Raw genomic sequence first — 12,279 nt, 5'->3', positions numbered from 1 at the left:
ACCCGAACCCGACCCGTGACCCGAAATTGACAGGTCTACTCCTTACTCTTTGGTATTTGGAGTTGAAGTCGTATTACCATTAGAGATTGAACTACCGTCACTCCGGGTAGCAGTCCAGAATGATCTCACCCAAGAACAAAATGCCCGTCTCAGAATGGAAGAGCTTGATGCACTTGATGAACTCAGGTTACAAGCCCAACAAAATTTGGAAATCTACCGAGGAAGAATGACAAAGTCCTTTGATCGAATGGTGCGTCCTCGATCATTTCAGGAAGGGGAATTGGTCCTGGTGCTGAGAAGACCAATCATCCCACACCGAAAAATTGGTGGCACCAGGAAGACCCACTATTGGGCCACTTCTAAGTGAAGTTGTAAGATCTACTATTGAGCCACTTCTAAGTGAAGTAATAAGCCACTTTCGAGCATCTTCTAAAAAGAATTTGTAAGACCTATTACTTGAGAGAAACTTCTCTCAAATTAAATCTCAATTCCGAGCAGTTTAGCCTATAAGGCTAAATTGTAAGACTTTAAGGAAGCAGTAAGACACGTCCTACCCAAATAATTAGGCAACTTCTAATAGAAGTCGTCAAACTTATTATTTGAGAAACTTTTAAATGAACTATTAAACCCCAAACAATCAAATTCAAATTGGCAGACATCTTAAGCTAAAGGATTAGGGTGTAAGACCCACCTTTAGGCAACTTTTAAAGGGAAGCGGTAAGACCTATCGAAATAATAAAACCCTCGGGCAGCCTTACTGTAGAGCTATGTTGTAAGACCCACTAATATGCTACTTCTAATAAAAGCTGTAAGACTCGCTTTTTGAGCTACTTTCAATGAAAGCCGTAAGTCCCGACCCAAATTTAAACACCCGAGTTACTTCTAATAGGAGCCGTAAGATTCGCTTCAATTCAAACTTCTGAGTAACTTCTAAGTGAAGTTATAAACTCAAACCAAATCAACTTCTGGTTATGCTAATAGATGTAAACTCCAAAACTTAAGTCTAACCACCTCAGTCTACTCGAGATCCTTGAGAGAGAGGAGGCAACCCATGGCTGCTAATCCAATTCTTTGAACACTACGGTTAATGATTGTTAGTGTTGGTAGACTGAAACCTACGATACACTTAGGACGACATGGGATCTTGATCGGGTTTACTTATATTTTCCCCACAATTGAGACTAAAATACCTAAAAATTATTCATCCTTAATCTAGAGTTCTCTCTTACGTGTTAAGAGGGGTAATTAACTATGAGTGCTTGTGCTCATGGGAAGTAAGGACCCTAAATCTAATTAAACTCTGACACGACCCTCAAGGGAAATCTGGTTAACTACAATCTGACCCAAGGAAGATGGAATCCTATGTTTGCAAAGCGGGATTCATGCATTCGTGTCATTTTTCTTGAGCCAACAGATATGGATAAAGATATGATATATGCATAACATTGATGGTTATGTTTGAAATGAATTTAAATGGAATTACTTTATATTTGAAAATGAGCATGCATATTGTTTCAAAGGCTTTGTGTTACTATAATTTAGAAGCAAAAAACTCTTGAGTAATTTTATAACTCACTATTTTTATTGAAAAATAATTACAAGTATTATTTTAAAAGCTTAAAAATGAGTAGAAGATGAGAAAATGTGTATCGTAGGCGATGCTCCTAGAGAAATGTATTTATAACTTTTTATTTTAAAATATTTTGAGATTTTGTGGCTCTTTTAGTTTATTGGAGAAAATTTTAGCTAATAAATATTTATTCAACCATCCAACAGTCTGTTCATATTAGGCCTTCAAAGTCTATGACAAGAAAGGTTCACTGCTAAAAGCATAAACTCTCATAATCGACACTCGTTGAAGTTAACCGAAGTATTTAATTTTATACATTCATATAAGACCTTCAAGGCCTCTTACAAAAAAAAAATTGTATATTAAAATGAATACCCCTACTTCTGATATCTATACAATATCTCTAAATAGGAGCTGAACCCGACCCTATATTTATAAGCTAACATAGTTGAAAAGGTTCGACTAATGAAATGACAATACCCATAAACCCCTGATGATTGTCGTATTGAATGCAAATCTCAACCGGAAGGGTCCACACAGATTTTAAAGAAATGCCCTCAAATCTCAAAATTAATTTTTTGGGGCTCAAGTTTAAATAAAAATTTCAAATCTATTGCTCTTCAGAAAAAATTCAAAATATTTAATAAAAATAAATCACCTAAACACTTAAAGTAAAATTCCTTCAACTCTCTGCAACAGTTTGTCAGGGTGGATAAATTTGAAAATTATTTTAGCTCACACAGAGTGAATGTCTAATCGAGAATATCACTATAATTCATTCTCAAATCATCTTCTGTCAGTAAGAACATGACATGTGTCCTCTAACCGGAGGTTTCGCCGCTAAATGACACCACAGATAAACGGTTATAATCAGGGCCCTCTGACGAGGTGGTTTTACTACAAAATGATACTACTAAATTAAGTGATGACCAGAGCCCTTATGTTCGTCAACGGCTCTAAATCTTTGAGTAATAAATCAATAGGATATCATCGATAGGGCACGAAGCACTTTGTTAGCTAAGATGGATTCAAAATTATCCCCTTAAGCAAACATTCACCTCAAATCTACAAGGTTCCCTTATACGAAGCAGCTCATGACTGCCGACAAGGATCCTTCAATTAGGTTGGGCCGACTACCTCCTCGGACTAAGTAGACTAGGGACCATGATGACCCGGGACGATGGAACCATGGGATCATAATCAAGTTCATCATCATTCCCTTTATCATCCGCTTTAAGTGCGTGGTGATAAATACTTCGATTTTCAATTTGTAATTCTGCTACTAGTATATGCTGGGTACTACATATCTTTTCAAAGACTAGCCCGAATCAAAAGTTTTCTCTCGTTATCGGGAGGGGTAATTAACTATGGCGGCTTGCGCCTATAGGAAAACAAAACTCATATCATGAAGTCCTCGCAAAATGAGGGCAAAATCTATGGGTAGTGTCTTATCTAACAACCCAATATGCCTTCTGAGAATTTACCCTAGAACATAAACTTGTTAAAACTCCTCACCAATAGAAAGAAAAGGGTTGCGGAGAGGTCGGGCGCTAATTTTCAGAGCCCACATGTTGAAAGAAAATCACAACATGGGAGATCTATTTTCAAAATCAAATTATCATGTTTCAAAGATAAATGTCTCAAATAACTTTAATGCCACCCCAATATGCTGATGCTAGTGTTTGAAAGTAAATCTCAATTGGAAGTGTTAATTCTCAAAATTCAAAATTTCAAGCTGTAAATATAAATATTTTTTAAAGTAACTTCAATGTTATCTCGATGATAGCCATGCTAAAAGAAGATCTCAACGGGAGAGGTTGATTATTAAAATCATTTTTTCACTTTGCAGATGCAAATATTTTTAAGTGAGTTTAATGTCATGCTAATGATGGCCTCTTGAAATCTTAATCGAAGGGGATGACATTACTTTCAAATGCTTCTAAATTCAAAGTTAATCATTTGGGGCTTCAATTCCATTAAAAATTAAAATTTACTATTTATTAAGTGAAATTAATCTCTCAATAACTTAAGACAATTTATCTGTCATTCATAACTATTTGTCGAGGGTGATAAATTTAAGAATACTTTCAACTCATAAAAAGCCAATATTTTGTAGATAATATCAATAAGATTATTTTTAAAATAATCTCTCAATAAGGATGTCACGCTTATCTTCTAACTTATGGTTTTACTCCTAACTGGTGTTTGGACACTTTAGAACACCATTTTGAACATATCATTTAGTTTGTCATTTTTGCTAAACTTTTTCCAACAATTCTTGGGGCCACACTTATTAGAAAAAACCTGTCATGTTAACTATGTTGTATACAAAATTAATATTAGTAATATGGATGGTTACGCATACATAATATTAGGCGTTCTTCTGATTTCATGTCCTATGTCACTCAGATTTTGTGCGTCACCATGTCCATGTTTCTGCTTTATAGGAATTGGATGGTGGACTCAACACTTAAGTACCGGAAAACTAATAAAATTGTCCTTTGTTCAAGAGGTAAGATGATTAGTTCTTCTTGAACTGATGAAGCATGCCAGCAACTAGGTTTTTATAGAATTAGGTTAATTCTAATAATTTTTTCAATATAGAAGATTTAAATTTATACAACAACTTCTGTTCAAAAGTTCATTTTTTGTTCTTATAAAGCATATTGTGCAATAATCTTCAATTTTTTTACTTGATTTTCTTCATTTTTTTCCCTAGGTATGGATCTGCCTTTTACTTTTGGATTTTGCTACAGGTATGGCTATAAGGATGTGTTAGTTTCTTAGACAGACTAAATTCTTTGTTTAGTAAACTCATTCTGTGAAACACTCACGTTTACTCTGATAAGAGATGAATGAGTTGCACTACAAGTAGCGCTATGGAGGGGGTGTTTGAAAATGTAAACCAAAATTAATTATCAAGTGTCTTTTTTTTGTATCCAGGAAATTGTATTGAAGAATTCTCTAGAATATGGAAGAACTTCTCTAGTTAGTTGTTAGTTGAACATTTATTATAGAATTCTCTAGATTAGGATTCTAGAATGGTCTTTGTACAAGTATAAATAGGCCTTTGGCCTTGTCATTTTGATGTAAGAGAGAAAGAGAGAAAAAGTAATACAAGTTTCTCTCCCTTTGTCATTCACAAATATTCTCTTCTACTCTTTAAAAACATTTTATCTCTAAAAGGGGGTGCATTTTGGGGTAGGGATTTGAAAAACTAGGCATTAACAAACAAAGCCTAAGGATTTGCAATCCTTTCTCCATGGTATTTTTCAGCTTTTATGACCTTAGAAAGTATGATTTTGTAGGTACAAGACGTTGCTTCCCCAGCTTTGCAGATGATATTATTCATGCAATTCTTTTTGTGATGAATAATCACCGTTCAAGTCTAATAAATACATTTGAAGACGATGATTGCTCCAAAAGTCTAAGAATTCGTCTAAACAAGTATTCAGAGGTTATTTTCTTAATACCTATCTGATTGCTAGTTAAGGGAATGTGGAGAAAAGTTTTCTTTCTTCCAGCTTCAAATGCCTTGTAATCACTGCTAGACTAACCAGTTAACTTTTCCGGTTCTCCTCAGTTAGTTTTGTTTTACGTGACACAAATCCTTGCAGTGTTTATTGTTCCTAGAAATATTTAATGCAATACGATAACTAGCAGATGATACTGATTAGCGTATTTTTATAAGTATTTGTTTGCTACTGGAGTCATGGTTTTTGTGCTTCCCGTGAAAGGTGTATGCAGCCTTATCTGTATCGACCAAAGAGGTTTCCTCTTATGTTTTAAACCTGTTCGTCAAGTTTATACTTGAATCAACTAAACTATTGCTACCATGTCAAGTACTATTCTCAAGATGTACAAGTACTAAGAAAATCTATGATGGCAGCTTCAGTTAGGGGATATGAATATCGAGTGCTGGCTTATATGTGATGGCAAAAAAAAAGGGTTGTCTAGATTTTGTGTTTTTTATTGGTTGTTTGAGCTTTTGTGTATTTGTGTGCATAATCTGTGATCTTCAATATTGATATTTTGAAGGCTGAATTCTCTATATCTATCCATCAAACGAGTATCATAAGAAATGAGAGGCCAATTTTCTACCGAAGGTAGTAGTCTTCTTGGAAGTGGGCACTCACTGTTGCTTGTCACACTATTCACTCTTGACATTGTCGTTCAACTATGTGCTGTCATGAGGTTGCTGCAATGGGCCGCATGATTTGTAGTGGCATTGTGGAATGTGGCGGTGAAGGGCACCATGCATTCATTCAACCTAGGCCTGTGTGGGGTAATCTAGACCAGTTTGAGTTGGACCAGGTCTGGATCTGTCCATTGTTTTCATTTTATCCTTTTCCTTTGATCTTCTAGTGCGCTAATTCCTATTGAATAGTCCAACACTGAATCAATCCAATCCTCACATGCCAGAATCAGATTATTTGAAAATAAGAATTAGAAGAAGGAATCCTCAGTGCTTGATGCTTGTATATTATTCCACTAGCTATGTATTCATGTGCCATCCAGCTCTATTATCACAAACTGGTACCTTTCTTTTAGAATTCATCTTATGCCTTAAAAAAATATTTATATTTTAATTTTGAAATGAGTCATATCGAGGGTCCATTTGAGACGACTGCAGCTATTTATAAAAGTGATTATAAAACTGTTGTGGAGAAAGTTTTTTTTTTTTTTTTTTTTTTTTTGAAGTTGCTGTAGAAAACTTCTTCTTAGCATAAAAATTTCCTGAAAACAATAAAAAGTCAGTGTACAAATAGAAACTGTGACTGCTCTCTTAAAAATAAAGCAGTAAAAAAATTATTCCAAAATGAAATCTAAATTAATTTGTAATAATATTTTGCAGAAACTCTTTTCTTCTGCTGCAGGCACCTTTATTTTTTTATTAGTCATAATGAATTTAATATTCTTATATAATATGACTATATTATTACTAAAAACAAAAAAAAAAAGATTGAATATGACTTTTTTGTCCTTATGTATAAAACTATAGACTTAAAGTCTATTAAAGTTCTTCAATGATAAACAAATTAGGCTGTCTTCTTTTTTCTAATATTAAAATAATAATTTAATTAATTTCCAAAGAAATATAATTAATTCAAATAAATATTCTTACAGATTTTTTTTTTTTTAATTCTTATAGATATTGGGTTTGTTAATGCTCTAATATTACTAGAATTTAGTATAAAATGCTAACATATCAATTTAGTATTATTACCTGCCTTTCAATTCAAATAAATTTGTTATTCTTTATACAAATATTTTATCTAATTTTTCGTCCAATCAATTATTATTGAAACAAAATTATAAAATTAGTTGATTAGCTCCTCAAGACTCTGTCTCATTATATTTGAGGGCAGTTAGAAAGAAAAAATAGAGAAGTTGTTACCAAGAGTACAATTTTCCATTGAAAAGATGGAAATGAATGAATGTTGTTAAGGGACCACCGCTTTAAGAATTTAGTAGTGATTATGACAAAGATGGAACTTCAATCCTATTTCAAATTCCTTAGTGTAAAGCAAACCAAGCATTCATTTCACCCTCTTCTAACGACCAAGTATTAAGGAATTTGGATGTGCAATAATATCCACTTATCTTGTTCTTCTCATTATGAATGGTTATAAACTCATGAACAAAATCTTTTTACTATCATAATAAGAATAAAAAAATAAACTATAAAAATAATCAAAACAATAAGGTTTCATTTGGGACAGTTTTAGACCACTTCTTTTTTTCCAGTTTTTAAGAGATTTTGTACTAAAGACCAGCTTTACGAAGCAATAATGTCCCAAACAAAGCCTAAAATAGATCACCTTTAGGCTATGATAAATAAGGATATTAAATATTATTTTCCAATGCAAAATAATTATCTTATAATTTTGATGAATCCATTTTGAACATGTATATTATATTATTGATATATTTTTGTAGCACGCTCCTGATACAAAAGTTTTTCCTGACAAGCGATCATGTGTGGGTGGCTCATATATATGGATAAATAGATATAAAAGATGGGATGATAGCGGCCTATGCTGCTTTTTCTTTGATAACTTTTTGTTGGATATTTGGCATGGTTGGGACTAATGGGTGAAGCTTTTTCCTATAAATTTTCTATTCTTTTCACAAAAATACATATCATATTCCAAAGAAAGTGATGCATGTGATAAAAGATAGGGGAGAAATATGTTATAACTCATATGTGAATTTAAGATGACTTGGATCTAGGCTTATTGTCAAATAAAATTTGCTTGATTAGTTGGACTCTTAAATCCTCTAAGCAAGTCAAAATCAAGCCGCAATTCAGTTGTTCTCGGGCTTAACCCATAGGCCAAATTTTGAATGTAGCTAAGCTCAAGCTTATTCATATTTTATTTCATGTTAGTGTCTAATATTTTGATTATTAGACAAGACTTAATATAATTTGGAATTTCTAACCCAAATTTGATGGGATTTTATTGCTATTTTGATATATTTGTAATTTAAGATTAATCAAATTTGTATAGAATTTGTTATTAGGTGGCTTGGTACTCTTATGTTAGATAGTGATTATCATTTAACAAGTGTGGCTTATCCATAATATCTTGTTTGTACTGAGAAAATGGGTTAGGTCAGGATGGATCCTAGCCCGATTTCAAAATTGGGCTTAACTTGAGCTCGACATATTCGAGCTAGAGCACAGCATGGAGCCATATTTAGTCAAAATTCAGTTTGATTCTTCCCCTCATAAGGGCCAACTCTTTCGACCTGATTGATAAATTTACTTGATCACTAAAATCTAATGATAGTATATGAGGCTCCAACTAATCACCAAGGTATATAATAGACATTAGTTAGTTGTAATTAGAATGGCGAGTTTAATTAAAATGGCGAGTTTTGTTTTCTATTTTTATACACTACATAAGTATGTCGATTTGCATGCAAATCTAAGAATTGGTTACAGGTTTCCTTTTAATATGTGATGTTGACTTGAGATAGTTGTGGGTTGATCTATATTTAAGAAATAGCAGTGTGTTGATGACTGACTAAGCTTAGGCTTTAAGAAAAAAAATAGTTAAAATTATGCTCTATTTTTGTAAAAAAAAAAAGGTTTATGGAGGTGTAATAGAGCTTTATACTAGGTATTGGGTAATTTTATCACGAACTATACTTATCATGCTTTAGTTGGGTAGATTATACTAAGTTAAAATTCTTGAATGAGAAAAATTCAGTTTTTCATATATTCTGAACAAAAGACTCTTTCTGAATTGTTAACCCAGGACGGGATTTTCAATTCATTTTCTATCACACTTATTTTCTTTTCAACTTCAGAGGCTTTCTTGCTATCAATCTTGTTCTTAATTACCTAATACAAAAAACTGTTTGGAGAAATTTTAAATTATGCTATGAATTTTGGAAGAGTAACTCTATTCTTTTTAAATATTGGAAGGTTAACTTGCATTTCCTTTAGTCTCCCTTCCTTTAATGTAGTTGGTAGAATTTTCTTATCTTCTGCTTTTTATTTTTTGGAGGTAAGAATACTGCTTTGAAGTTAATCTTGAATATCTCCTGTTTAGCCACCTCCTTAATTTCAATAATTTTAATTGATAATTTTGCATTTAGTCATCTATCTTTACTTTTTTGGACTTCATTCCCTGGTCTTATTTTGTTAAAGTTTGGGTTTGATGAAGGAATCATCTAGAAAATAGAAACCTATTTTGCTCTCTAATTTTATGAGCTCCTCTTGGATGAATGAATTTGAAATGATCCTATCATCAGGTTCTCCTAATGACATCTTATATCTATTCAGATTTTTAAACTTAAATGATCTTCTAAATTCTTTTTAATACTGCCAACTTATATTTCATAGTGTTATTTTATATGTCTTTTAGAATTTGTTGTAAATTCACATGTTTAATACTGCCATTTACAGCTATTTAGTACTCCAAAATGTTGTTTTACAACAAAAAATGATTTTACGACAAAAAATGATGTGTCCCGTGTTATTCTTTTTACTATTTACAAAACAGGTTATTCCCGTGGCTTCGGATTTTTATCCTTGGAAAATGATGAACATGCTGATGCAGCAATACATGATGTCGACCAGACTGAGTGGACTGGTAGGATTCTACTGGTGGAGAAATCAAAGTCCTCTACACGCTAAAGCTTTTTCTTATATTTTACTCGGAGGATGAGGGATTAACATCTAATCTCATGAGCTATAGTTCTTCCAAATATATGGCACCAATAAAGAGTTTATGGCAAGTATGACTTGAAAAAACTCAGCTTTTGATTTACAGTTTTCCTCTTTGTCAAACTAAACTCTCCTTCTGTCTCTTTACCAAGTAATATCTCAAATTTTAGTAACTTGGATGTCTTTTTTCTAATCTCTGTTAGGGCTATCAATTCCTGACACGACCCGCTAACCCGACCTGAACCCGACCCGAAAAATTCGGGTTCGTGTCAACCCATGAAAGAAACGGGTCGGGTCCGGGTTGAAGGATTTGGCCCGTTTATATATTCGGGTCGGATTCAGGTCAACCCGTCAACCCGCGGGTCGACATGAATAACCCGCTAAGCGACTCGTTTCGTAATTTTGTTTACTCATTTTAATAAAATCTGCGATTCCGCGCCCGAGTCCCGACATGCTGTAAGCTGTTCGAGACTTCGAGAGACGAGAGTCGAGAGGGTTCTAGGGTTTCATTTCTCGGTTTCTCCTCGCTCTCACGCTCTGGCTTTGGGGTGGAGCCGTGGAATCGACGAATCGTGGAGGAGCTGATGGAGGTTTCTTGATATCTTCTTCTGATCTTCTGAGTTCTGAAACATCTGGCTTCGGTCCTTCGGAATTCTTCCTTGAATCCTCTTCCTTTCTCCATTTCTCAGTTGCGACTTGCAATGGTTGGTAATATCTTGAATAACTCTTAAATCTTAATTATTTGAAGTGTTGGTTTGATACTTTGATGGTGGTCGGTTGTTTCGATTTTTATTTGACCTAATTTGGTGGTCGGGATGAGTCATTAGTCATGCGAAATCGAAACTGTGAATATGTGATGGCCTGGTGGGTTTTATGTTTATGTATAAGTTCTTCTTCCTTTAGTTCCTATGAGTTATGAGTATAAGACTATAAGTGTTTTACTGTATGTGCCATGGCCGACTTTTCTAGTTTTCTGGAGTATGCTGCACATTTTCTTGCTAAAAAGTTCTTCTTCCTTCTGTTATATTGTTAGTTAGAGTGTCGTTTAGTGATTTACTATTACAGTTTTCCAATTTTCTTGCTATTGAGATTACGGCTTGTTTTGTTGTTGAGATTACGGCTTGGTAGTTAGTCGGTTGGGCCTCTTGGAGTTGTCGGGTTGCTGAGTTGCTGTTGCTGTATAACACTATAACTGATTAAATGTATTCATGTTATTATGGAATATTGGAATTTTCTTGCTGTATAACTGTGATGTTGTTGCTGTAAGCCTGTGATGCTGCACATTTTATGGGAATGTTGGTGTAAGCATGTTGATGTTATGAGTACAATTTTGTATTTTTGTGTTTAGATGCAGGATTCTAATACAATTGAGGAAGTTGAACATAATGAAGTAAATGAACATGTGCATGCTCCTGTTGATAATGAAGTTGAATGTGATAGTGATGAGTTGAACAATCCCATTCCAACTAAGGGAAGCGTTCATAGAAAGAAGAGGAAGTTGACTTCTACGGTATGGGGTCATTTTGAAATGTTGCCACTTGCAGATGATGGCAAAAGTCATTGCAAATGTAAGAAATGTGGTGCAACATACTTATGTGATAGTAAACATGGTACAGGAAATTTAAGACGCCACTTGCAAAACTGTAAGAAAAAGTCTCAAGATATTAGTCAACTTATACTTCAAAGTAACTCAAACACTTCTATGTTGATGATTGCAAATAAATTTGATTATGAAGAATTTCATTGCTTATTTACTGCATGTATAGTCAAGCATGATTTACCATTTCAGTGTGTGGAGTGAGAAGGTTTAAGAACATTACTTCGTTACTTATGGCCTGATTTACATTTTATTTATAGAAATACAGCAAGAAATGATTGCAAGAAGATGTTTAATAAGGAAAAAATTCAAATCGAAGCCCTTCTACAAAGTTGTAAGGGTAGAGTATCTTTAACTTCTAATCTATGGACTTCCATCAACACAGATGGTTTTATTTGCTTGACTGCACATTTTGTTAATAATAACTGGAGATTGCAAAAAAAAGTAATAAATTTGGTTTCATGCCGCCTCCACATGATGTACTTGCATTATTCGAGAAACTTCATCAATTTTTTGTTGAATGGAAACTTGATAGCAAGCTTTTTAGCATCACTTTAGACAATGCTTCTGCAAATACTGTTTCTGTTGATTATCTACGAAATCATTTGAATTTGAAAAATGGTCTTCTATGCAATGGTCAGTTTTTCCATATCAGGTGTTGTGCACATATTATAAATCTTATTATACAGGAAGGTTTGAAAGAAATTGATTCATCTGTTATGAAGGTGTGTGAGAGCATTAAATATGTTAAGGGTTCTCAATCAAGAAAACAAAAGTTCCTTGAATGTATGAGTCAAAGTTATCTTGAAGATAACAAAGGTCTAAGGCAAGACATACCAACTAGATGGAATTCAACTTTCATTATGTTAGATAGTGCAATTTACTTTAGAAGTACATTTATGCATTTAGAGTTGGGTGACTCCAACTACAAGT

The 12,279-nt window shown here is 33.6% G+C and overlaps 1 protein-coding gene across 5 annotated transcripts; it reads left to right on the top strand.

Moving 5' to 3' along the window:
• The first annotated feature begins 2,254 nt into the window (after positions 1-2,254).
• Positions 2,255-11,519, top strand: LOC110104523. 5 transcript variants are annotated; one of them, XR_003701035.1, is made up of 5 exons: positions 2,258-4,082; positions 4,290-4,326; positions 4,879-5,027; positions 9,586-9,820; positions 11,098-11,519. XR_003701035.1 is itself a non-coding variant. In XM_028695602.1 (4 exons), the coding sequence occupies exons 1-4, from the start codon at positions 3,918-3,920 to the stop codon at positions 5,678-5,680; spliced, it is 423 nt and encodes a 140-aa protein (XP_028551435.1). In that variant the 5' UTR covers positions 2,255-3,917; the 3' UTR covers positions 5,681-6,127. The 5 variants fall into 5 exon arrangements, 3 of the variants coding, with proteins under 3 accessions (XP_028551435.1, XP_028551434.1, XP_028551433.1); XM_028695602.1 differs by lacking the exons at positions 9,586-9,820; positions 11,098-11,519 and adding an exon at positions 5,609-6,127 and having other exon boundaries at positions 2,255-4,082; XM_028695600.1 differs by having other exon boundaries at positions 2,259-4,082; positions 9,586-11,132.
• The last annotated feature ends 760 nt before the right edge of the window (positions 11,520-12,279 follow it).

This window comes from Dendrobium catenatum, unplaced genomic scaffold, assembly GCF_001605985.2.
Source record: "Dendrobium catenatum unplaced genomic scaffold, ASM160598v2 fragScaff_scaffold_662, whole genome shotgun sequence".
In the NCBI taxonomy this organism is placed as follows: Eukaryota; Viridiplantae; Streptophyta; class Magnoliopsida; order Asparagales; family Orchidaceae; genus Dendrobium; species Dendrobium catenatum.
Note: the sequence above shows the minus strand (reverse complement) of the source record. Positions and strands in the feature narration are given on the sequence as shown.

Coding starts and splice junctions, on each gene's coding strand:
- LOC110104523 (XM_028695600.1), top strand. CDS start 3,918: ATGGATGGTTACGCATACATAATATTAGGCGTTCTTCTGATTTCATGT. Junction 4,083..4,289: donor AATTGTCCTTTGTTCAAGAG/GTAAGATGATTA, acceptor TTTTTTCCCTAG/GTATGGATCTGCCTTTTACT. Junction 5,028..9,585: donor GTCTAAACAAGTATTCAGAG/GTTATTTTCTTA, acceptor TTTACAAAACAG/GTTATTCCCGTGGCTTCGGA.